This window comes from Bicyclus anynana, chromosome 18, assembly GCF_947172395.1.
Source record: "Bicyclus anynana chromosome 18, ilBicAnyn1.1, whole genome shotgun sequence".
Classification (NCBI taxonomy): domain Eukaryota; kingdom Metazoa; phylum Arthropoda; class Insecta; order Lepidoptera; family Nymphalidae; genus Bicyclus; species Bicyclus anynana.
Window position 1 is genome coordinate 10,855,657 of NC_069100.1, and position 26,901 is coordinate 10,882,557.

Sequence of the window (26,901 nt, forward strand, 5' to 3'; positions counted from 1 at the left end):
TATTAGAGAGTTTAGTTTCGCCACTAGTGCGTACCTATATTTTATTACTATTTTTTCATTTTTAACTACGTAAATAAGGGTAGGTAGATAAGACTTTAGTTAGCAGCTAGTTAGAGGTTGTATCTTGGAAACAAAGTCAATGCGCAGGGCGACATTTATAAGTATGCCTGCTCAATGACGTTTTTAGGTAGATTGTATTGTAATCGGAATAAAACTTCAGAATTTTATATAACTTCATAATTGTCTTTTTTATATTCAGTATTTTACAATTTGTTCTTACTCTAAATGACATTTAAAATGATAAAACATTAAAATCTATGAACACTTAAAATTATTAAGTTATCTATTAGTCTGACCAGAAACATAAAAAATCTAGATGGAGGCATCACTAGCACTTTTAAAACCATATGCTATTGGAGAAAAGTTCCTTCGATTTCCGCAAAATGAAGATGTTTTATTTTTCTGGTCAGCCTATACATACACTAAATATTGTAAAGATTAATATACATATACATTATTTTTACAAAATGGCTGATTACTTAAATAAAATCATGACACACTTTATTTTTTTCTTAAATATTGAAATGAATAACGGTCAATACCTAGTACCTAGTAGGTACCAGAATCCAGAAATCTTTTATTCATAAATTAGTTTAAAATAATCTGTTGACAGGTATAATACAGGTACCACAGTCTCGGTTCCCAATACTCGGTTCGGTTTTTTGACAAATTGTCTACGAGTGTAATTATAAACAAACTATTTGTCTGACATGTTTATTAATTTTACTTTTTGCACATTTATTCAAAGTGTTAACGATGAATTTTGATTTAAAGGCGTTTGAACCTTACAAACGCCTTAAAATCAAAATTTTAATGTCACGTTTATTATGTTTATTATGTCACGCACCTAGAATTTTCGAGTATGCAAAAGGCTAGATATATTAACGACAAACAATTTCGTCAAATTTTCCCGAATTTACTAGAATTAAAGACATAAAAATAAACTTAAAAATAATTTAATTTGTACAAAATGGAATGAATAACATTTACAATTGTCTTTTTCATTACGTTAACATATTAAACAACAAAAAGAATAGGTAATTTATTTTTATGCTACAAATAACTGGGTTTATTTTATCTACATTATATGTATCTATAATTAAAAACTTTTAAATAAATACCTAATAATTAAAACTTATGTACATACATACAACTACACACATAGATTAAATAAATTTATGATAATCCTAAAGCTTTATTTACATTGAGTTTCTGTAATTTATTTAGGTATAGCCTGACCAGAAATATATAAAACATACATACAGCTGATAATAGAACCTCCTTCTTTTTGAAAACCTTGTCTATGAACGCGACAATTACTTTTTTATTGCAAATTGCTTCGAATGCCAGTGAAGAAATTACTTAGTTCTATTTTTACGCAACACAGCGAGATGTTTCTTTATTTTTCTGGTTGGACCATACTTAAAAAATATATTTTTATTACGCATCATCTATGTATATTCAGCTCCTAAGTACCACAGATTATAGATTAAAAAAAACTAAACTTATTTGTCAACGTTTATATTAAAGTTTTGGTACGTTGGCCGTATTGATTCAGCATTCACCGGGGAAGGAGGAGTCGGTGGGATGTAGGGGTATCTGGGGTACGGGGGATATGGGTAAGGGTAACCTGAGGGTAGCAATTGAGGGTTATGGAAGGGGGGCAGAAGGGCGGGGGAGGGATATCCGTAAGGTAACCCCACGGAGGATGCAGCGGCTTGCAGGATTGACGCCGCGAATGCCGGGTCGCTATAAACAGCTGCGTAGGGCCAGGCAACTGCAATTCTTTGCCTCTTGTCCTTCATTCTACGGTTTTGGAACCATACCTGTGGACAATAGGAATGAAGGTTTAGTAAGATATATTATAATACAAATTATGTAGTATGCATGTGGCCCATTTATTGGTAAATAGAACACCACAACCTAACGAGCGACACTCCCGATACCATGCCAGGAAAACATCATGTATCTAACGTGTCTTGTATCCTTCAATCTCAGACGTCAATATACCCTAATCCCCTTCTCTACCGTCCCTTCAAACTGGAACAGTAATATTACTCGACGAGAGAAATAAGTACGTAAGGAGCAAAGCACTTCCCTAAGGCAGTTTAATTTTGGAGCATAGTGAAGTAAGATCGAAGTGAGCGACCAAGTGAAGATCAGTGATCTCGACTTCGATCTTGGACAACGAATTCCCTACGTTTTGGAAGAATGTAATTGGTACTTAAATTAAGAAGTGGAATATAGTTTCATACGAGTCATCAGGTGTCTCATTCCAATCCCTCGAATCCTAGTATACATAACAATATATAAATGGTGTCTGATTCTAAGCAAATAATTATTGTAGAAGCTAAAAATAGACAAATAATATACGAGAGTATATAGTCGAGTTGAAAAACCTCCTCCTTCTTTGAAATCAGTCAAAAAGGAAGTACTACTTGCAATTTTTTTTAATTACAGTATATGAGTATTTCTATCTCGTATAGCTTTTACGATACGACAATAGCCGGCGAGTCTAAGATCGTCAATAAATTATTTGTATCGAAAAAAAATAATCTAAATAAGTACCATGTTATTAAAGCAATTAATTCCTAAGCTTATAATATTCTGTTTACATTATGTTAACTAAGAGTTTATTAACATTAATAAGTTTTTAAGTTTCCAACGCAATGTCGGCCGCTCGCAGCCGTGTAAAATGCTAATTAATTTAAATAAATTAATAAAACAGAACTAGTCGAACGCGACTCTATAAAGGAACCGATATAAAATTCAGATATATTATCATACATACAAGAACATTTGTTTATTATAGAAAGGATTATACTTCTAGTGTTCTAGTACTATAAATGATATATATGTATTGACGCCCGCGACTTCGTCCGCCCTTAGACCTCTTTAATCCGGCCCCGTTACCAACTACATATTAATACTACCTCCCCGCCTAGTTACATCTTTGTACGTCAATCGGTTTTGGATATATCCACAGAATAAAGAAGTGAGTCGAGTAAAATGAGTCTTTACAAGCAGCGTGGTAAAGCCATAAAAAACAAACGTCACGCGTCTCCTTGGCATCCGCATAAACAAACTTTTTTCATAATTTGTATTTCAAAATTTAACACTAACAACAATTACGTAAATTAATATGATAATCAGTTACTTTATTTCTTTAGTTTTTGTAAACAGTAATATATTTAAAAACATAAGACGCCATTTTTCTTGAATAATATTGAAAGTTACTGATGCAATGCTTTTTGTCGTACCGACCTACCTTACTGACTCGAAAATGAGAAATTCATATTTTTAATATTGAATTTGGAACAGCTACGAAATCGTCGTCTCGTCCGTTTATCTGCCTATTATTCTTTAATCTGTATATATATTTTGATGAGTGAATGATGAATGAGTGACTTTTCCCTTTTATAATACATATGTGGATTCTGTAAGTTTTTTCTACAGGATTATCTAAAGAACTAAGCAGATGGCCCAGACCTGATGGCTTTAGACCGAAACACAGCAAAGCTGTGAAGCAGCATACATATCTAAGCAAGGCAGCCGTATTTTCACTGTGCTTCATCAGTAAAAGCTCTACTGAAAACTAGCTTTAAAGGCTTTACCTTTTTAAATTCGGTGGAAAAAAAACTCCATTTAATTACATAATCATCAAAGCCGCTCTACATCTCTACGCTCTACAACTCTCTGGTCCAAAATAAAATGCCATCAAAAGCGGAATCGGGCCAACAATAAACTGGTCTCAATAAATACCTAATGCGTTATCACCCGGGTTTATTTCAATAATCATTCCGACATTTACAGCTGAGTAGTTCACACACCTCTGCTAATTAATTACGCATATATCTATATTTTAATGATGTTGCGGTAAAAAGTCTCTTCGTAATCGCTTCGCTTAAGATTTAGCTACGTGAATTTGGGCGGGGTTTTATTGTGTTGACCTGTTTTGCATTGTCTATGGCATTATCCTCCATGTTTGACTCGAGTATGCTTCTCTAGCTCCAAAGGCGCCGTTCAGATTCAGAGCCGTGAAGCATGATACAAAAACAAAAGCAGTAAAGGTTCATTTGTTTTTATTACCTTCTACATTAATTCACATTTATTAATTTTATACTTACATCTGGTTAACAGTAGCATATAGTATCGAATATCGATATCTACGTACTTCGTAAAACAAAAATTCGTGAAGTTTCTAGATAATGTGAACATTATGCTAGAGAACTTATGAAAACTACATCGTTTCTATGGCATAAAAGCGAAACAAACAAATTCTCATTCGTATTTGAAATATTATTTAGTATAGGTACCTACATTGGTTTTGTTATATCTAACACATGCCTTATGGCTTTAAAATCAGTAAAGCAAACATTTCGCCGAGCGAATCCATTGAGACAGTCATCTCAAAATCATTAAAACAGTGATGGCCACTTCCAAACAACAAAGTCAAACAAAAGTTTCCCTTTAGGGTCTTAAAACGCCTTTTGAGTGCAAACACTGCAAAATGACGTGTTAATTGGCGGGAATTCTGAAACCAAGATGGCGAATTTCGAATTGCATCATAGACAGCATTATTACTTTCTACAGATGTACCTATAACAAATCTATTTAACTCATTCTGTCTTTTTTATTTTTCGTCGATATTACAAATGGTTTTCATTTTTCGATAATCATTAAGTTGTTACTTAACACCAACTCGTATTTAATTTCAATTGCCATCCTTAACAGTTATTGTAATAAAAGGTATTATCGCGAACCTAAATTTTGCAACGATATCAAAAGCTCCAATTATCAAGGTGTTTATTTTAAGTGTGAAAACTTAAAGGTTTTTTAATGGAGAAAGTAGCCAAATGCTGTAACAATTGAGTTATATAACAAAAGACTAATTACAATAAAATAGTTGCTAGATAATAAAACTTTCCTAAAGTCATAATTAATTGTAAAACCACTACATGCCCACTCACTAATTAAATCTTACTAACCAATTATCAACTAAAAGTCCTATGATGAATTTTTATTATGATACGTTCAAAAAGAATAAAAGTGACGGAGAGTTTCGTTTGTTGTTTTAAAACCCCTAATAAAATCCACAATAATAAACAAACACACGAAAAATCTGAGTTTACATCATCAAATGGTAGGCTTTATTTAATAGTTTTTAATTGGTGTAATCGCACCATAAAGCAGATGCCCGGCCATAGACAAGCGATGAAGTCTTTTCATATAGGTACTTCGCACTAATGACAGCCGTTTTTCGGGGTTCCGCGGTAGTGTAAACCTTTCATTTTTAAATTAATAAACGTTTCTAAAGTGATTTAAAAAAATTGTTTTCTAGAATTTTAACTATCGTGACTCGTAAGTGTTTGCCTGGTATAATTTTCATAATAGATAATAAAACAATTATATTAACATCTAAAGTGTTTTTCAGATAGCATGGATACGATGTATGACGTTCATAGCAAGTACTATTATCGGGAATCGCGGCAAACTTTCAAGAGTGAAACGAACTGTAGTGCCATAGTGGCATCTAACATTAATTTATATTTTAGTTTGTTGTTTGCACTGATGACGTCAATTGATGATATCTGATTCTACGAGACAGAGCGGCATATTCTTCTAATAAGAATTAACAAAGACTCATATTATTATCTTATACAGCTATGATTACCAAAATTCAAATATGTAGTCTACATTAAATAACAGATATAATAAAATGAAAGAATTACTTTATACCTACCCAGTCAAAAAGTAAATAAATAAATAATATTTTTTCTATATTATGAAGCAAACTCTGTTCAATTACTAATAAAAATAAGAATTTGCTTAGGATAAAAATTATGAAAAAAAGAACTATGTTACTCTATGTTATAGTACGCGCGTTAACAACTGAGTCTTAGGGCCATAAATCATTTCTCTATATCTATCTCGCTTGCACTTATGGGTCTTATGGAGCCGTCTAGTGAAGGGTGTAACAATGAAAGACATATTATCGATAAGTAAAGTTTATTATCGTATCTTGTTCACAAAATTAAAAAAATTAACAATATTTGATTTAATATAATACATATTTCATATTATATAATTATTAACTAAATAAAATTAATCTTCATCTGAGTCTTCATCATCAGAATCTTCGTCTTCTGCCAAATTTATTATAAGCGGCGCGTGATCTCTAATTAGAGCTTTTTGTAAATCTTTGTTTTGAAGTTCTTCGGCATGCCTAACACATTTGGCCCAGTCTTCTCGTGTGACATTTTCTATGGCTCGGTGGAGGTGATTTTCGACATCTGCTATCTTGAAGGTATTATTATTCTTCGCAACTTCTCCCTTTACTTGTGCCCAAATTAATTCTATTGGGTTATATTGACAGTGATATGGAGGGAGCCTTATTACTTCATGACCTCGTTCATTTGCCAGATGGTCTAAAGCGTAGACCTTCTGCGGGTTACTGGCTTTTACTTTTCTTATTAATTCTTCAATAATTTCGTTGCTGGAATATGGAATCTTTTTCTTTGTCAACCATTCTTGAATTTCAGCTTTCCTCGTGTTTCTTGTGGGTATCTTTTCCAACTGTATCGAATGATAGCTTGCGTTATCGACAATTATAACTGAGGGCTCTTCAAGTAGATTCAGGAATTCGGAAAACCATGCCATATATGTTTCGCCATCCATTTCTGTGTGGTAATCAGCATCCTTTGATTTCACCGCTTTATAATAAACAAACACACGAAAAATCTGAGTTTACATCATCAAATGGTAGGCTTTATTTAATAGTTTTTAATTGGTGTAATCGCACCATAAAGCAGATGCCCGGCCATAGACAAGCGATGAAGTCTTTTCATATAGGTACTTCGCACTAATGACAGCCGTTTTTCGGGGTTCCGCGGTAGTGTAAACCTTTCATTTTTAAATTAATAAACGTTTCTAAAGTGATTTAAAAAAATTGTTTTCTAGAATTTTAACTATCGTGACTCGTAAGTGTTTGCCTGGTATAATTTTCATAATAGATAATAAAACAATTATATTAACATCTAAAGTGTTTTTCAGATAGCATGGATACGATGTATGACGTTCATAGCAAGTACTATTATCGGGAATCGCGGCAAACTTTCAAGAGTGAAACGAACTGTAGTGCCATAGTGGCATCTAACATTAATTTATATTTTAGTTTGTTGTTTGCACTGATGACGTCAATTGATGATATCTGATTCTACGAGACAGAGCGGCATATTCTTCTAATAAGAATTAACAAAGACTCATCATAAAATGCGGAACCCACTACATTGTATTATGTAGATATACACTTAACAGTTTTTAAGTAAGAGCGTTCTTTTCGGTATTAATGTTCATTAGCATCGCGCGGCTACTGAATAATTCGGTCGGTTTCTTTTATTAATGCACATCAACAAATTAGCGTGAATGTAAAATTCGAATGAGCCATAAACAAGTTGGTTTTTTTTATTTTTTTAATGGTGCCCGTTTCTTTTTTTGTAGCCGAAGTGATAATTGACATTATGACTAGTGTTTGTAAAGAATTTGAATTTAAATTGGCGTGCGGTATTTTAAACGTAGAATTAATTACGACTATTGTAGAGTCCAGAGATTACACAGAATATTGTAAGATTGTGTTGTAATTGTATATATATTTTTGTATCAATAACTTCATTTGTTATGTAATGTTTGAAAGAGTGTAAGGATAATTATATAGTGTGTAGAAAAATGTTCACTATCTAATATCCAGATGGTGCAAATAAAATTAAATTTAGGAAAAATAATAAGTAACAGAACTTAATCAATTTCTAACTTGTAGTAGAGTCATAACAAAGAAAAAATGAAATTTCAAAAGTGCTTGTAAACTGAGTTTCTTAGAATGTACGAATTTAATTTGATTTGATTTATTTAATCTTTATATATTAAAGGATTTACTACAGAATTCAATAAGACTCGATTTCCTGTATGGTCACAAGGCAAAATTGAAAAAAAAGAATGTTAGTCTATGGAAGGTACCGCTCCTTTCATTCAAGTGAACGAAGCACAAATTGCTCTCAGCAACTCGTTTCATCGATTCACACGTTTGTAACATGATTCCGCGAATTAGCGGTTCGCCATAAACCATAAAGTGTTCGTGATGGAAATTATTGTGTATCTAATTGAGGCATCATACCACTTGTGCAGTACAAAGAGTTTATTTGTTCAGCAAATAGAATATAATTCGCTGAGAACATTATACAGCTATGATTACCAAAATTCAAATATGTAGTCTACATTAAATAACAGATATAATAAAATGAAAGAATTACTTTATACCTACCCAGTCAAAAAGTAAATAAATAAATAATATTTTTTCTATATTATGAAGCAAACTCTGTTCAATTACTAATAAAAATAAGAATTTGCTTAGGATAAAAATTATGAAAAAAAGAACTATGTTACTCTATGTTATAGTACGCGCGTTAACAACTGAGTCTTAGGGCCATAAATCATTTCTCTATATCTATCTCGCTTGCACTTATGGGTCTTATGGAGCCGTCTAGTGAAGGGTGTAACAATGAAAGACATATTATCGATAAGTAAAGTTTATTATCGTATCTTGTTCACAAAATTAAAAAAATTAACAATATTTGATTTAATATAATACATATTTCATATTATATAATTATTAACTAAATAAAATTAATCTTCATCTGAGTCTTCATCATCAGAATCTTCGTCTTCTGCCAAATTTATTATAAGCGGCGCGTGATCTCTAATTAGAGCTTTTTGTAAATCTTTGTTTTGAAGTTCTTCGGCATGCCTAACACATTTGGCCCAGTCTTCTCGTGTGACATTTTCTATGGCTCGGTGGAGGTGATTTTCGACATCTGCTATCTTGAAGGTATTATTATTCTTCGCAACTTCTCCCTTTACTTGTGCCCAAATTAATTCTATTGGGTTATATTGACAGTGATATGGAGGGAGCCTTATTACTTCATGACCTCGTTCATTTGCCAGATGGTCTAAAGCGTAGACCTTCTGCGGGTTACTGGCTTTTACTTTTCTTATTAATTCTTCAATAATTTCGTTGCTGGAATATGGAATCTTTTTCTTTGTCAACCATTCTTGAATTTCAGCTTTCCTCGTGTTTCTTGTGGGTATCTTTTCCAACTGTATCGAATGATAGCTTGCGTTATCGACAATTATAACTGAGGGCTCTTCAAGTAGATTCAGGAATTCGGAAAACCATGCCATATATGTTTCGCCATCCATTTCTGTGTGGTAATCAGCATCCTTTGATTTCACCGCTTTAAATATTAGCTTCGCATCTGGAACGAAGCCAGTCCTTGCAGAACCCGCATGGCAAACTATTAATCTTTGGCCTTTTCCCACAGGCTGATTCTTGAAACCTCCTTCATCGTTGCTTCCAAGCCACATCCTCTTTCTTGCATGGTTTTGATTAATCCATGTTTCGTCTAGATAGAAACGTGGTCGCTGATCGTTAGTTCTTCTAAGTAAATCCAATTTCCTTAAAAAGTCCATTCTAGCACAAACAATATCAGTTCTTTCCATTAAATATTTACGTCCTTCGCTATTTTTCTTATACTGGAACCCAACCTCCTTCAGTAGTATTCTCATTGAAGTGTTGCCGCATTTAAAATCGGGTAATTGTTCACGGAATTTTTCTAAAATTTTCGCCACGGATGGATACTCTCCATTCTCATAAAATGAAGCTACAGTTCGCTTCAACACACTTTTATCAAAATCGTCAATATTAGTGACGGTTTGTGGTTTCTTAAAATTTGTTCTTGGTATACAGGTACTGCCTGATTGTGATACTTCCGTCTTGATTCGGTCCACTGTCGCTCTGCTCACACCACAAACAAATGCGGCCATTTCACGTGGTTTGTTGAAATTTAGAGAAGCCACTTTATTCGGATCACTTTTCAATTCATTGAGAAACAGGAATACGTTGTGAATCAGTGTTCGAGCTTGAGGGCTAATATCGCCATGTAATTTCTTCAGATCAACGTTAGAAAATAAAGTATCCATAGTGCGCAACGAGTAACACATGAATGTATTTATTTAATTGCAGTAAACACATTTATAGCAAAAAAAATACGCAATGCAATTACATTAGAAACCGACCAATCAGAATCGTCCAAATCATTATTGACTCATCATTAGCACGTGCGCAGGTAGCCGTTTATCGATAATTAGGGTGCGCAGGTAGGCGCGCTGCACATTCCTATCTTTTTTGACTTTTATGACCGGACGACTCAGATGATAACGCGCATACTATAGTGGCACAAGATGAATCATCAAAGAAAAAAAAACACTGAATGGGAAGTCAGCAGTTCTGGTACACTCCTTTGTTTCCGAGAGCACGCAAAGCTATAGATCCTGCTTGTGATCTCTCCGATTGTGTCCGCGCACCATTGCAGGATTGAAAGGACATGTTCAACCGACGAAATACGGAGAGAAGGTTATCTATTCGACGTGTATTTTATTGTTACATTAGTTAGGCGCTCATAAATCAAAAAGATCAATAACAACGATCAATAATAACCAACTAGTGGCTTTAGATATGAAAAATACCCTTAAACAGAAAAAGAGAATCATATGTGGTGGAGTGGCGCGCTCTCGATAAAGATGATGATAATGATATTGCTAGAAAAACTCATGTCAGTAGATATACAGAAGAGATACGAAGAGACTCGTTAGGCTATAGTCACGTAGCTCCGAAACCCCGAAACGGTGTAGGTACACAAGGCTGTTTCAGCTTTCGCGCTTATTTTATTACTTCATGCGGGTCACCCACGTCGTGACCCGATTGAGACCGACCTCTGTTCAATTACTGACGCCCCAACAGAAGCGATACCCTTTTCGTAACGTTACGATTGACAACTTTCCGATAGTAACGTCAATTCTGCGCACTTAGAGACCGTCTGAAAATGCGTTGGCGTTTGTAACGAAGTAAATGTCTCACTCACGCAACATAATTATCCCATTTTGGATGTTTAAAAAAGCAGCATTTAAAATTAGCTCTTGCGAAATTTAAAAAGCATGTTATTTTGTACTAAAGATTCAGCCACAGCAAAGCTAGGCTGGGATAGGAAAGAAACTTGATTTTAATTCAGTAGATATAAGGCGATGTGTAGTTAAATTTACATAATTAAATCCCGTACTTATGCCCATAGACCTACCTAATCTAGAGAATAGGTATACTTGATAGATCATAGACAATGTGTTTTTTTTACCTTGATAGTGGACTCTGGCAACTGTAACTGTGCAGCCAATTCGCACCTTCTTGGTCTTGAAACGTAGTTTTCCTTCATGAATTCTTTTTCTAAACGAGCCAATTGTTCTCTTGTGAACGCTGTGCGGTACCTCCTGACAAAGGAAACTGGTTTTAGTTTTAAATAGTAGATATAATTAATTGACGAAACATTTTAATATAATTTTATGGATTAGAAATACGGCTTCATCTTTTACATTCTTTACACCAAAGAAAATTTTTGTGGTATTCCAAAAAAAAATACAATTTTCTGTTAAATATTTTACCTTATGTTAGGGTCCGGTGCTGCATTTGAAGTGTTTATTTGTTCCGATTGTGGACTGAGTGATTCTGCGAACAAAAAAAAAAATTGAGCATAAAAATTGTAAGCTTTTTTCTCTATTCAATATGAAGTTTTTTTTTAATGTAGGCTTTTTTTACCAATGCTTATACAAGCCAACTTTGTATCTTCCGAACTACCTACTGCCAGTTCAAAACACCGAATTTACCACGTAAAGTCGGCAAAAAGTCAGTATTACACGACATCAACAAAGGAAGATGTTCCCAACTCTTTAGAATCTATATATTTTTTTATTTAGTACAAGTTTTTGTAATTTAGAAGTTAAATCTAGGTACAACCGATCAATATTGCCCAATTGTTATTAGCTAATTTGAAAATATCCTTCTTTACTAAAATATACCTAATGAGATTTAACAAAATGCTGGTAATCCGACTTTGAGCATCTTCAGTTCAATAATTAATTAGTTATCTGTAGGAAGGCATGGCTCTAAAGGGTTATAAGTAGTACTTGAAGCGGCATGTCTTTAATATTTAAGCACCGCTTATCTTAATTACTGTTTTGTCTAGACATCAGCTACTGGCACTTGGTTCAAAGAACACCGCTTAAATCCTTCTTAAAGCCAAATAACGTAAGCTTACTTTAATTATTCTAATTGTGTCTATACATTTTTTATCTCTCTTCTTATTGGTAAAGATTAGGTAGTATGATGAGTTATATGGTATGCTTTAACATTACAACCTCTTTGGTTAAATTAGGCATACAGTGCTGTAGTTTATACAAAGTAATAACCAACTGGTAACTAATTATTTTTAGATAGATACTAGTATTAATTCATATTATGTTGCCGCTTCTGCTTTTCTACTTACGTAAATGTATTTCAAATGTAGAATGCACCGGAAGTTAAATTGAATGTCTTAATCGAGCCGCCGTTACGCTAATAGACCATAGACAAACGTCAACGTCAAACGTGACTTGAAAGCGTTTTCAACGGTCAGTGTCAATAAGTTGCCGCCCCTTTTAAATTTAGAACCACTTCAGCGACTAATCAGATCTGTAAAGTCGGTGTTTTGGTGCTACTGTTTTTTCTTTTGTTTTTTAAACGAGTCGGCAATAGTGTGTGCTTTCGGTGCCTTTGTAGCCAATGTTTATAAGCCAAAGAAAGATACTCATATGAACACATAAAGGGGCATGGGAAAATATTTAATTAGACAATAGCTTATTTGTGTTTGTTTTGTGTTAATGTACTGCTTTTGAGGCGATGGGTGTGCAATTAACACCTCTGGCCTGAGGCTTCTGGTTTCCGAACGAAAGCGTACGATTTTATGATAAGTCAATCTTGGATCGAGGCGGTTCGGTATAGATTACTTAATTAGTTTCAATTTTTATTTTGAACTTTCGATTACTTAGCAGATGAAATGTTTTTATACTTAGTTGTTATATAATTACAACTTATATGATTGTTACTTATAGGAATACATATGTAATGTAAAGTATATTAGTACCTCTACATAGGATTTTTACTTGCAATTTAAACACGAACATTTTTAAGTACCTAGTTATTAATGTCATGTAATCGAAATACATATAAATAAATTAGGCTAAATAATAATATTTTTAATTACTGTTAGTTTTCAAATATTGAGTCTAATGTCATTCAGCATGATATTATAATAGGTTAGCAAAATATAAATGATCGTAATTATACAATATTTATTGCTTGTTTCAAGTGTCGGTTAGTTTTTGCCCGAAACCGTGGTGGCGTCTCAACCACTTGACTGGTTCCCATGCTGGGTGGCGACAGATCACTTAAAACCAATTTGCAATAGTCTAGCCGGTAGCTTCCTTTCATTCAAACAGTTTGTAACACGACATGAGACCTCTTTTCACCGCCGCTGAGCACCAGCTGTGTTGTTGGCGTGTGTCTCAAAAAAATGCCATAGACAATATTTGAAAGCTTCCTGAATTAGCTTCCGTTCTGTTTTCGAACGGAAGACATTTTTATCTTTATTACACACGACATGTTATTTTTTTTGATGTAGTTTTTTTAAAGGATTTATCGTATTTAGGTTTATCCTCACGTGGTATGCAATAGATGTTCTGCAAAATCTTGATGATGTTTATCTATACTAATATTATAAAGAGGTAAAGTTTGTAAGTTTGTAAGTTTGTCACATTTTTCAAATGGGGTAATCTTCGGAACTACTGGTCCGATTTTTAAAATTCTTTCACCAGTAGAATGCTACATTATCGGGGAGTGCTATAGGCTATATTTTATATTGGTATCATATATATTAGCCGAGTTATCACAGTTTTTGTCATACAGGTCGGACTGAAAATCCTCTTAAACAGACTTATTCGCATGCGCTGCCTTAACTATTGTGTAAAATTGAAATTAATGTATGGAGACTTTATGTATCTTTAAAAGTTCTACAAAAAAGTCCGCGACACCATACATCTATCTGCTATATATTAGCAGATATAGTACCTTTTGTGTTTTAAAAATTATTAATTTTATATACTTAGGTTTACGTCATTATTTATACAACTAAACTTTAATCCTTATTCAAATAAATTATTTAATAATCACAAGGATATTATGGAGATAATATTTGACCTTTATAGTATGTTAATTAGTTAAATAGTTTCGGAGATAATACAAAATTTCTAAAAGACGCAGAAATTCCGCTATATGACGCCCGGCGCTTTCATTTACGTAGCTCCCGTTCTCGTGTGAATATGGGGATCAAACATAGCCTATGACACTCGCATAGGGGTAGGTTTGGGGTTAGGGTAGGGGTAGGGGTAGGGGTAGGGTAGGGTAGATGTAGGGGTTGGGTAGGGTAGGGTTGGGGTAGTGGTAGGGTAGGGGTAGGGTAGGGTAGGGGTAGGGTAGGGTAGGGGTAGTAGTAAAGTTGACATCGAAATTTACGCGGACGAAGTCGCGGGCGTCCGCTAGTATCTTATATTTCTTCAATTTTAAAACTAAAAAATCACCAATACCATCGTCTTTATGGAATATGTATCTAATTATCTAAACCTGCCGATCTGCTCAAGTCGCATGATATTATATTATGAACCTTTCTAACATTCACATCACATACCTACAGTTTGAGTGTTTGTATAGTCTGTATTGAAGCAAAAGACGTGACTTAACACTTAAAAGTTCGTTCATTCATAGACAATACAAAAGCAATACGACTTAAGATGGCAAATTTAGATACGTGCTTAACTTTTGACGTTGTTTTTGATGCATTTATAAAGTGCTGTGGTCGTTTTCGGTGAATGATTTCGAAATCGTGTCGGACAGTCATTGTTTCGAAAGGAACGCTAATTAAGATTACAAATACTGCATATAAGTCGTGTCTTCAGTGTGGTGACTTACAAATTTCGTAAAGGCAGGGACACATTACAAAATAAACACCCAGTGGGCAGTGAGACCTATTTTGCGAAAATACGTTAACAGTCTTGCATTGAGTCCGAATGACTCATGAGTGGTGTCTAGTACTGCCAGCAGGGTTATATGAAAAGAAAATATATTTAAAACAGTGGAACCGAGAGTCTCTATGACTTAAACGAGTATCTAGATCACACTTAGAGTACGTTGGATGTATATATAATTAGCATTAACTAATAAACGGCATGAAATTAACACTGAAACCAATCCTTAACCTACTTCAATAAAGAATTCTATTTTAAATTTTTTTGTGTCTTTTGAAACCAATCTGTCTGTTACTTACGTAACACATTTTCATGCTATTTTCAAAGGTAGGTAAATAAAGCTTAATGTGCCATTATTGATATGGTATGTTATTAGATAACCTACTCTGGCTTCGGTTCATTGAGATTGGGAGAGATTTAAAAAAAAATCAAATCTTTAAAAATTAAAAAAAAAATTAAATTTTTAAATTACAATTTTAAGTGAAAATATTATTTTCACGTAATTAAAATTATTTTTTCTAATAATAGCCTAGCTAAAAATATCTTTATTGTGTCAATTTATTTTCATAGTAACTCCCTTGACCAATATCTACAATGTTCAAGGGATTGAGTTCCTTTTGTCACATATAATAAGAACTGTTATTCTGTGAATTATTATATTGCCTAGGTACCTTGGAATTACAAACTATCAAATGCATTATGGCGTTGTTATGAAATCGCTTTTTGTCTTGATTAGCGCGCCTCTGAATGTTCAAATTGGTTCGCTAACGTGTGATACATTATTTGAGACGTCGTCATTATATCTGGATGGGATTTGACTGTCCTAGCCGACTTTAAAAAAGAGTTATTGTGTTTCTTTGTATGATTTTCTACTATACTGTCTCAATTTGGATAAGGTATTCGCCATGCTCGTTTTTAAGGAAAGGTTTGCCTGTTTTAAAAGGCGGTTCGCTTTTCCCTAAAATAAATATTTTTATGCCCTAGGTAACAATACGTAATAGGTAGTGTGAGTATATAAGAGGTAGTCTGAAAGTGGCGTTAGTGACAGAAAAATTGAGGAGTAGGAGGTTAGCTTGGTATGGACATGTAATGCGTAGGGAGGAAAGTCATATTACTAGAAAAATGTTGAATGTTGAATGTGAAGGACATAAGAGGAGAGGAAGGCTGGATTGTGTAATAGAGGACATGTTTGTAAAGGGAGTGGAGGACGAGTTGACGAGTAATAGATAGGAATAGAAAAGATTGACATATTTTTCCGACCCCACTTAAGTGAGATAAGGGAAAGGAGATGATAAAAAAGGTAGGTAATGTAAAAGATTGCCCACCATTGCTAAAAATCTAGATAGGTTTAAAAAGCAAAAAAGAAAAAATGTAGCAGAAACAACAATCTATTGATAACATTAACCGTTTCCGATTAATCAGCCGCCCGAATCGATTACCTTAAGCGTTAAACAGTTAATTAATAGTGGCACCGACCAATTTGCGAACCAAATAGCCCTTGTAATAGCCGGAAACCGATTCCAATATATTAACCATTCGGAATAATCGAGAACGGCCACGACCCTCGCGTGCGCCACGCGTCCCTAATTGTATCGCTATTGTGACCTATTGCTTATTGTCTATGGAAGCGTGTCATAGACAATGTTTATCGGACCCATAGATTTAAGATGGATAGCTAGTGGTACTACGTGCTTATTTGAAATCAGAACGGCATTAATGTTTTGTCGTTATGATAGATAATTTCAGTGATAAAAATAGTTATTACCTAATTATTATTGGAATTAAGTTGCCTATATATATAATAATGCGAACATAAGAGAATACGACTTGTTAAGACGCCAAAAAGAACGTGTGGTTTTAAAATGACATTTAATTATTATTTATTTTATATTAGCACTAAAGTTACCTACTCTTTTATAAATGCATTAAATTATATTTTGTAGTTAATTTTTTCATATCTATTATATTTAGTCTAGACAATATGTATTTGTATTTTGATTTAAGAAATTGAAAGATTCATTAAATGCTCTACAATGACATCTTCAAAAAAAATATAAGTATCAAAAAATACACCGTTTCAATTACACCACTCTAAAACACTGGCATGAACTAAAAAAAAAAGAACTTAAATATGAATATTTCTCCAACAAAAATTAGCACCCTCCCAAAAGAATTAAAACAATATTCACAGTTGAATCGGAGCAAAACATTTGCAGACCAATTATCCAATGTAGAGCCAATTACACGGTGTCATCCCCCTAGCACGCTCCCCTCGGCCCTAAACCAATTTTGATAATAAAATCCGTATCTACTAGTCGGCAGCGATGTTATGAAGATAAATATCTCCGCGGGGAGTTGGATGCAATAAAAACACAATCAGTTTAAGCCCAATTGACAAGACATACTGGCTTTTATGATGCTCCGTTTGCGATTTACTGTACTACAAGATGCAGTTTCGCAACTATCGCTTGTGCAACTATCTAGTCGCTTTGCTCATTTTGTATTAGCGTTTCGACGGCAAACCACAACTAGAAAAAAGAAAAATAAGTTCGTAAAAGAAGGACCCTCTTTATATAAAATTATAAAGCTGATGAAAAAGCCTTTTCTAATTTTAGTTTTTTCATTCAATTCAAAAACTGTTTTGTATGCTCTTTTGTTAAGTACTTGGCTAACTTTACAAGTTCTTTTAAACTGACATTGGAACTCGATTCGTCATCATACCACAGTTTTCAAATTAAATTTTCTTAGGTTCCAGAAAACTATTTATTGAAAAAAAAACAACGTTGCCTATGCAACTAAATATCAAGTGTATTGGTCATTGGTTAGATGACATCGTGAGGGTCAATAATTCACAGTCGCCAATATTGTACGGACACCCTAAGTCTTCACGTATAATTAAAAATGGCGTAAACTGCCAAATTGTGGCGGGATCACGTTACACCCGCGCTTTTCTTTTGACCATAGACAATTTGATTTTGACAATGAAACTTTTGTTCCATAATCTGGACAGCTGCGGATTCTGGGTTGTTAAACAAGTCAATTTGGAATATATTGCTGATTTTATTGTAACTTAATTACAGGCAGTTAAGGAGAATTAAACGTATTTATTTGTGCTTTAGAACTTTATACGTTTCATAAGGAAGGAATATATAATTACTGCTGAAATTTTATTTTGAAACAATGCTTGTTTTTTTTTGTGTAGCAATAGCAATAAAAATTTAAATAACAGAATTTTTAAAAAATCGTGGCTGCGGGCGACCGTTACATATTATTTATAAATTAACTAACAATGTTATATGGATAATTGTATATACAGATACTTTCCTATTTAATTTTCTATAAATATTTATATTAGTTATTTTGAAGTGAGATCTTTAAAACATAAAAGTAGGTAAAATATTAAAATTGTTTGTCTTCGGGATATTTTTTAAATCGCAAAGGCCACCCTGGATCTAACGGTAATAGAAATGAACCTTCCATTAAGGCAACAAAAGGTGAGGTGGGTTATTCAAGTCGGCAATTCACAAAGATGTTGTAAAAGTCTTCTAATAGTTTTATAGGGGCTAAAGAAACAGGGTTGTCTAATTTCGAAACAAAAGTCAAAATAAATTTTTCACGCAGACCTACTATTTTTGAAACGTATCTAACTATTATTTAAATAAACAAGGAGAAATGACAAAAATCTATTTTAACCTAACTCTTAGTTCAATTAATTCCTGTATTTCATTGGGTCCTTTTGAGGAAAAATCCTGATCTAATAATTAATTAGATTCATTATTTAAGAAAGAAGAATTTAATTTTAATTACAAAATATCTTAGCTAACCGCTATAGGTGCCAACTAATTTTATGATTTCAAAAACATGATTATAACACGAAACTTATAATAAAAATAAAAATAGTACTAACACACTCAAATGTTTTTGTATAATGATATAACATTACACAATTACCCGCTTACATCATAGTATGCTATATGCACTAATTACCATCTAAATACATATTATATTTATGAAAAAGTATTAATTACAAACTAAGAAATAATGAAACGTCACCGAACGTACCGTCACAATTTTCAATGTGCAGTAGACAACCCTATTTTCGACACAATTAACATTGCCATTAGCAAAATAATTTTACACCCTTATTACAAGGAAACAAAGTGTAAAATCGAACAGCGTTCCGTTTTCGCACTGACTTGTATGTAAGTGTGTATGTATCTACCTCCCTGTGTTTGTTTACATTTTATGATCCATTTTCCTTTGACGGCTTTTAGCAAAGGACAGTCTATTGTTTGTAACAATTAGTGAAAACTGACTACAGTTAAGCGATAATGGTCTAATGATGGATTATTGAAATTTTAAAAGTCCCAAACGATGTAAAATAAAAGTGTAAGTAGGTAAGTTAAAAATAAAAACTGACTTCTAACCAGTGGCGTGAAGAAGGCTTTTAACTAGGATATGCACTGTAGGTATGTACAAATTGTACAAAACGGAAAATTCCTTCTCCAATCCAGTGCATTTATGCAGGTATGAAGAGCACGCCACTTCTTCTAGGTGGATAGAGAAAAAGGTTTTCGGTAGGTAGGTACGTAGGTACGTATGTTTGTTTTAATACTGAATTATTTGAGACTTAAGCATTTTTTATTTAATAGTGTTAGCATAAGATCATTCCCTAAAATTGTACCTACCAATCTAATATTGCACTTCAACCGACCTACCGATTTATTTGGCCTTGAGGATTACACAGGTAGAAATAAATAAATAAATATATATGTACTTAAACAACACAAATCAATATCTACATAAATATGTATAAGAAAACAGCAGATATAAAAAATACAAAGAAAGACTGTTATACTATTCATTAAAATATATAATAACACGTAAGTAGGTATCCAATACAATCGTAATTTGAAAATAAAAAGCCTTGTGTATACTGAACATATTATGATTACTGACAACTATTGAAAAAAATCCTATTAAGCATATTTACTTAATTAATTTAATAAAATTAAAAATATACCTATAAACATAAGTAAAGGTAGGTAGGTATACTAAACGTAAATAAACATACCTTTGCATTTAGGAGATGAAGGCGGTGTGTTAGGATCATTATCATAAACATGAGATTTCGACATCAGATCTGCCGACAGCTCACTCAGTCTATCCATCGAATTTGTAACCATTTTAATTAAGTAATTAGATAGAAAATAAAAAAAAACTATAAACAATGAAAAAGATAAAAACACTGGCTGCTAAAGCGCGTTAAAAAGTAAACTGTCACTTTTTATTGTCTATGTGTGAGAACGCCCTGTCGGTAAAGCACTACGCACACTGTTGCGTCAGGTCGGAATTGTAGCCCGTATTTTCAAGGTGATAAGGAGTTGAGGTGCGCACGTCAGCCCGCGGTAAGGTCTACTAAAAATCCATAATGCGCGAGCCAATAACGCCGCTCGTTTCTCTCCCCACCAAATAGGGCGGGATCGAGATAATACACCCGTCCTTTTCGCTCACGAGCTTTCCCGTTATGAGCTTCGTAAAACGGCATAAAGTGGTATAAAGCTTGCGGCATACTCGTCGGCTTTAAATTTTTATGGGCGTCTTTATTCGGTATAATGTTTGCTTTTAGTTTCCTACCAATTTTGGGTAATTTTTATTGCATAGTTGTAAGTAGAATTTATTAGCGCGCCGGTGCCAAGGAATGCCTTTCGTGATCATATGCTTAGGTCGGCGGTTGTTTCTTTGTATTAAGAGCTAGTTTAAAGACAAAAAGAGATTTTCATTTAGTGTCTTTTTTAATATGACATGATTAATTTATTCAACACACTTTCTAAAAGATGGCTATACATTTTAATAGACAGATATCTACAGTTAATAGTTTTAAATTCTAAACCTACTGATAGTACCCTACTTGAAATTAATTTAAAAGTAACATTCACAATTCTATTGCCATTCATTTTTCGTAAAAAAGATTTTTTTTTTAATATTGCTAGAGCAGAATTCTCAGCTTCCGCAGATCGGCACAATGCGCCGCTACCTTTACAATTTAATTCAGTTCATCTCATTTTAATCTCTCAGCATCATGGACCGTTATTACCCGGCCCCAGTTATTAATACGTTATAACACCTCGCTGATAAATTGTTTTATGGCACCTAGCTACCTACGCCATACCTATCTTGTAATTTTGTAGGAGTACTAAGAGTAGGTACTACCCCTATATTAAGATTTTGAATTCGCTACGATTTTACTTTAACTTTAACTTAATCTTTAATTCAAAACGAAATTACGGGCAAGGTTCTCAATAAGTTCGAAGATTTTAATAAACGAGGTTATAGAAAAATTCCAAGTATCTTCTCAATAAGTTCGAAGATTTTAATAAACGAGGTTATAGAAAAATTCCAAGTATCTTCTCAATAAGTTCGAAGATTTTAATAAACGAGCTTATAAAAAATTCCAAGCAACAATATTAAAGACAGTACCTAAGCAAGCTTAAAACAAACTTACTTATGGTTGTATAATTTAGGTTGTTTAAAGTAAGTAATTAAGCACCTAAATTAAAGTTGAAACAAAAGATGCTGACTATCCTGCAACTTTCTTATTTCTGTAACAGTTTTTAGGAATTCAGAAATCAAAGACTATTGTTGCATATTAAAAATAATTTGTAATTTATTATTTACTTTGTAGGTTGGTAAATTCATGTCTCAAATGAATTTGTACAATTCAATTATTTTTTCAATACAGCTACAGCTACTCATAAATATATGAAATCAAATTAAGTTTTTACAGTTTTTTTTACAATTAATTAAGTATTCGGATGCTATCTACTACCCAATATCTAAGTATAGTAATAACTTAAGTTGGAAAGTAAATGGTAGGTGTTTACCTAGGTATGTCAGCATTAGGACTTCGTTATTTCTGCTTGTGTGCAGCTAGTTCAAGGTAACTTACAGAAACTAGATCGGTCGTTGGAAACTGAAAATTCCTAGTAAAGAATTCTTTCAAAATATGGAAGCAATAAACCCAAAAATTAAAATGTAAAGACAAGCAGCAATAAAAGAGAAATTTCCAAACCAACGGTCTTTGTCTAATTGGCCACAATGCACCACTCTATAATTGAGCAAAAGCCTGTGGACCAACATGAAAAACTTTGTCATTGTAGCATCGTGCATCTATTGTCTATGGTCTGTATTGTTTTGGCGGCGATTTAAACAGATGACACGCTGCGACAAGATGGCGGGAGACGCATTATTATAAACAATGTTAGTCGAAACAAATTGCTACTGGACGGTTGGGCGATGATTTGTATAAAATTAAAGCATAACTTCCCGAAACATCCTTTATTTTGCATTGTAAATTGTCTGTGTCTAATTTTGAGATGTTTCTATTGATATCTGCAACAATATCTATCTTTATACTATCATATTTATTCAAGTGTATTTAAGTTCCCTGGTATTACCACTTTATATTAACGATTTTAACCTGAAATACCTATAAAATATATAAAAAGGGTATATTTGGATGTCTGTCTTGGCTTTATGAATTTGGATTTGGATTTTTCGTTTAAATACATTTTTTACAACTAGATTGATTCATAATAACACAGTCTGTTTGTTAACGCTTATCCCCGAAAGCACTAAAAAGCGTTGCTTTAAAAGGACAGGCCATATCTAATGTTTTTATCGCCGAAAATCAAATTTTAAATGTTGTGTTCATGTGTCTTGCAAATATATTAATATATTGTGTACTATTACAGAAAACTTCTAAGATTAGATGGGCTAACTGCTTAGTCCGTATATTTGTACAATAAAACAAAGTTATTTAGCTATTCTAGGCAGAAAACGATGAGTCAATGTAGTAATTACCTATTTAGGTAGTATTAAAAACTTTATTCGTCCAATGGATAGCTTATGTGGCTTCAAATCACGAGGTCCTAGGTTTCTTCCAAGAAAATTTAAATTCTCAGTCTGCAGAGAAGTTGGTGGAAACCTATAATTTCGCCAGTCGGTACCTAATATATAACTTTATAATGAAAATAATGAAATTATAGTGAAATAAGCTTTGCAGTATTATTCAGGCAGCTCTACTAACAGTAACACACAAACTCTGTCACAAAAGCCAACGAAATATTTTGTCAAATACCAAATAGTAGTATTTGGTAAAATGTTTCCATAAATTATGATATTGACCAACAAATGTGTCACCCTTGTTTATTATTATTTAATATACTGTTAAATATAAATATTTATATTTGCAAATCGTTTGCTTCATCGGCCTTTGCTCTAATAGAGGGGTAGTAACCCCTAATATCAATTTCACACTTATCAAAAGTATGCATGTGAATTAGGGTTTGTTGTCTATGAATTATGGACATTATTTATAAGAACAACTTGCTAATATTTACCTTTAACTTTTTTGTTCTACTTTATAATTATTCTACTAATAATTTTTTGTAAAAAGAAAACTATTAAATAATAAAAATCATTGCTTTGAATCTCAAAAAAAAATAGCCTGAATTAGTAAAATATTATTGCATCGGATTAATCAAGTTATAGTCTATTCAATAAATAAGAAACGTTAAGGACTACAATTAATATGAGGTAGGCTTAGATACAGTGATGCTGCCTTTATTGATCTAATATAAACAGTAACATTCAAAGGTTTTACCATCTAGGCTTAAAATTCATAATAGCCGCTTACCTAAGTTATGGATTTTAAAAACAATGGTTGACATTAAAAGCACCTAATTTTACTTTCATAACAACTAACGTTGTACATTAGGATTTTACAACCAACAATAATTTAAATTGCAGTAAAAAGCCGTTCCGTCGGCGTCGGCCCTTTGGTCTTTGTAATCTTTTCTATAGTTATATTAGCCGCCATTAAAACAGTTTACCGCTATGTCTCAATAAGTTCTATAAATAGTTGAGGCCGGTATTTGTTTTTATTGAAATAGGTAGGGACCGAAAAAGTTTCTAATGCATTCGGAAAACTAAATGTGCGTAGGACTTTATGAAAAAATAGCACAAGAATATTTTTGTCTAAGGCACAATTTTAGTACAGAACATTTAATATAATATCCCTAATATCCATTAATATTATTAGATATTATGAAACGTTTGTAATACGAGTATTAAAGGCTACGAGTATTAAAAATTATGTACTTAATCAGTAGTTTCTTCCGCTGAGGACAAAATGTTAAGTAATTAAATATTTATTACATCAAATAATAATTATTAAATTATTATTATTATTCTAATATTAGTTTAGTTTTAGTACTTCTATTAAAAAGTAACAACTTTATAAAATAAAACCAGCATTAAGCTTTCCGTCGGCCGGAAAATTCGGAAAAAGGTTTCTAGGAATAACTATTTCCAATATTTTTGGCTGCATCGTTATGAGGTACCTAAATATTATAATGTGTAGCATAAACAATAAGTTAAATAAAAAGCACAAATATCCAGAATTACTTTTTAGATCAGTACGTAGATAGGTAGGTACATTTAAAATGTAGGTAGGTTGACGCTGCTTTGTTTTCTGATAAATAACCAGTACCTACCTATTACAAGTAAAGTTCCATTTAAAGTCGTAAAGTTTAGGCAGAGAAATAAGCACTCAACTTGCATGGTGTAGGTATTTCATGAAGAAAATCCCATAGGTAAGTATAACTATTGAAAAACTTACCGTGTGGTCTGTCTTCAGCACCATCGCTATCGACTTCGCTCCTGACACTTCCCGGACTCGCCCTTTTCAAGTCTTCATTCCCAGGATTTTCCGGATATCCGGTTGCCATTCCCCTTTTATCGTAGGACATGAAAAACGGAAAATTCGGCACTCTATTTTGTTGGAAATAGTACATCTTCCCATCTCTAACCTTCAAGTCTTCATCCTCCGAATGATCTGTATTAAAATCGGTAATCGTGTTTTCGATATCGATTTCCGGTGAACGTCGCTCGTTTAATCCAACAATCGATTCTATAGAGAAGTTCTTTGGTGGTATTTTCGTCATCTTGTTGATTTCCGACTCCATCACTTTGTAATCGAATTGCTTTTTTTTAATAATCACTGCACGCACTGGCCACTAACACAATTTCGAATTTGGAACGTCCGTATCTGACAGATCGCTGACGAGTTTTGTGGAGGTTCCACAGATTGGAAATAACCACGCCTTCTAGTGGGGGTGTATACTATACAAACCTGAATTGTAAACAAATTTCAACCATAATATCATAGCGATTGAGTCTATTATCCAATGCATTAATGTTCGAAACAGTTTTCATGAAAAACAACACGGTTCCATTATGAACCTTGTGTCGCTAAATATAAAGCATGTTTTCATAAGTGCGGTAAAATTAATATAATTGCACGTAATCTGTTGTGGTTATTCGTGAAAAAAGGTTGTATACTTTTTCTTGCGCTTTATTAGGACGTGTTTTGTTTTTGTATTCAGCAAAATGTCCGTTATTAGAAAAAATATACCTATGATAGAGGTACAGACATACATAAATATAATAAGTACCTAGCTACTTAAGTTATTGTAAATGAAAAGGTTATCTATTGTTTGTATAGGTCACCGTTAAATTGTAAAATACGTTAGTTTATAATCTCATTCGCGATATTGTAATCTGTCGATATATTGTGAACTGAACATACTTAATACAATATAACATGTTATTTTTCGGTATATTATAATCTATCGAAGTAAAACCTTGACAAAATTATTAGATAATAATAATTAGTTTGACGTTTATTCCTATTATGACATCAAGTAACATCGTGACGTCACAAAATGGACGACAGCTTATTGACGTTTGGAAAAATTTAATAAATTAAATACATAATTTTTAAATTAGGTTTTACTATGAAATCCTTAACTTTTATTAATTGATTGATTCTGGACCCTTATTCTACTACCAAAGCCGGGATAGCCCAGTGGATATGAACTCTGCCTCCGATTCCGGAGGGTGTGGGTTCGAATCCGGTCCGGAGCATGCACCTCCAACTTTTCAATTGTGTGCATTTTAAGAAATTAAATATCACGCGTCTCAATCGGTGAAGGAAAACATCGTGAGGAAACCTGCATACCAGAGAATTATCTTAATTCTCTGCGTGTGTGAAGTCTGCCAATCCGCATTGGGCCAGCGTGGTGGACTATTGGCCTAACCCCTCTCATTCTGAGAGGAGACTCGAGCTCAGCAGTGAGCCGAATATGGGTTGATGACGATTCTACTACACGAAATTAATATTAATTATATTAAATTTGATGAGTCAAGTGCTTTAATATGATCCAAATTACATAATTACGCGCACTGTACCACACTGTACCTACCTACATACTTATCTATTTGTGCTATGATTACCTTGGTGGGGTGACAAAAAAAACTGCTATAAGCATACCTAATGGCTCTCAGGGTACGAAATGTTGAAAAAATATGGAATCACTAATGATTTAAAACCTATAGTATGCGCGTTATCATCTGAGTCGTCCGGTCATAAAAGTCAAAAAAGATAGGAATGTGCAGCGCGCCTACCTGCGCACCCTAATTATCGATAAACGGCTACCTGCGCACGTGCTAATGATGAGTCAATAATGATTTGGACGATTCTGATTGGTCGGTTTCTAATGTAATTGCATTGCGTATTTTTTTTGCTATAAATGTGTTTACTGCAATTAAATAAATACATTCATGTGTTACTCGTTGCGCACTATGGATACTTTATTTTCTAACGTTGATCTGAAGAAATTACATGGCGATATTAGCCCTCAAGCTCGAACACTGATTCACAACGTATTCCTGTTTCTCAATGAATTGAAAAGTGATCCGAATAAAGTGGCTTCTCTAAAT

The 26,901-nt window shown here is 33.2% G+C and overlaps 1 protein-coding gene across 2 annotated transcripts; it reads right to left on the minus strand.

Moving 5' to 3' along the window:
• Nucleotides 1-222: 222 nt before the first annotated feature.
• Nucleotides 223-25,174, minus strand: LOC112051685 (segmentation protein even-skipped-like). Of its 2 annotated transcripts, none has more exons than XM_024090455.2 (4): nucleotides 24,740-25,174; nucleotides 11,605-11,668; nucleotides 11,301-11,433; nucleotides 223-1,886 (listed from the first exon to the last, which is right to left on the minus strand). In XM_024090455.2, the coding sequence occupies exons 1-4, from the start codon at nucleotides 25,083-25,085 to the stop codon at nucleotides 1,566-1,568; spliced, it is 864 nt and encodes a 287-aa protein (XP_023946223.1). In that variant the 5' UTR covers nucleotides 25,086-25,174; the 3' UTR covers nucleotides 223-1,565. The 2 variants fall into 2 exon arrangements, with proteins under 2 accessions (XP_023946223.1, XP_023946224.1); XM_024090456.2 differs by lacking the exon at nucleotides 24,740-25,174 and adding an exon at nucleotides 20,132-20,451.
• Nucleotides 25,175-26,901: the final 1,727 nt, after the last annotated feature.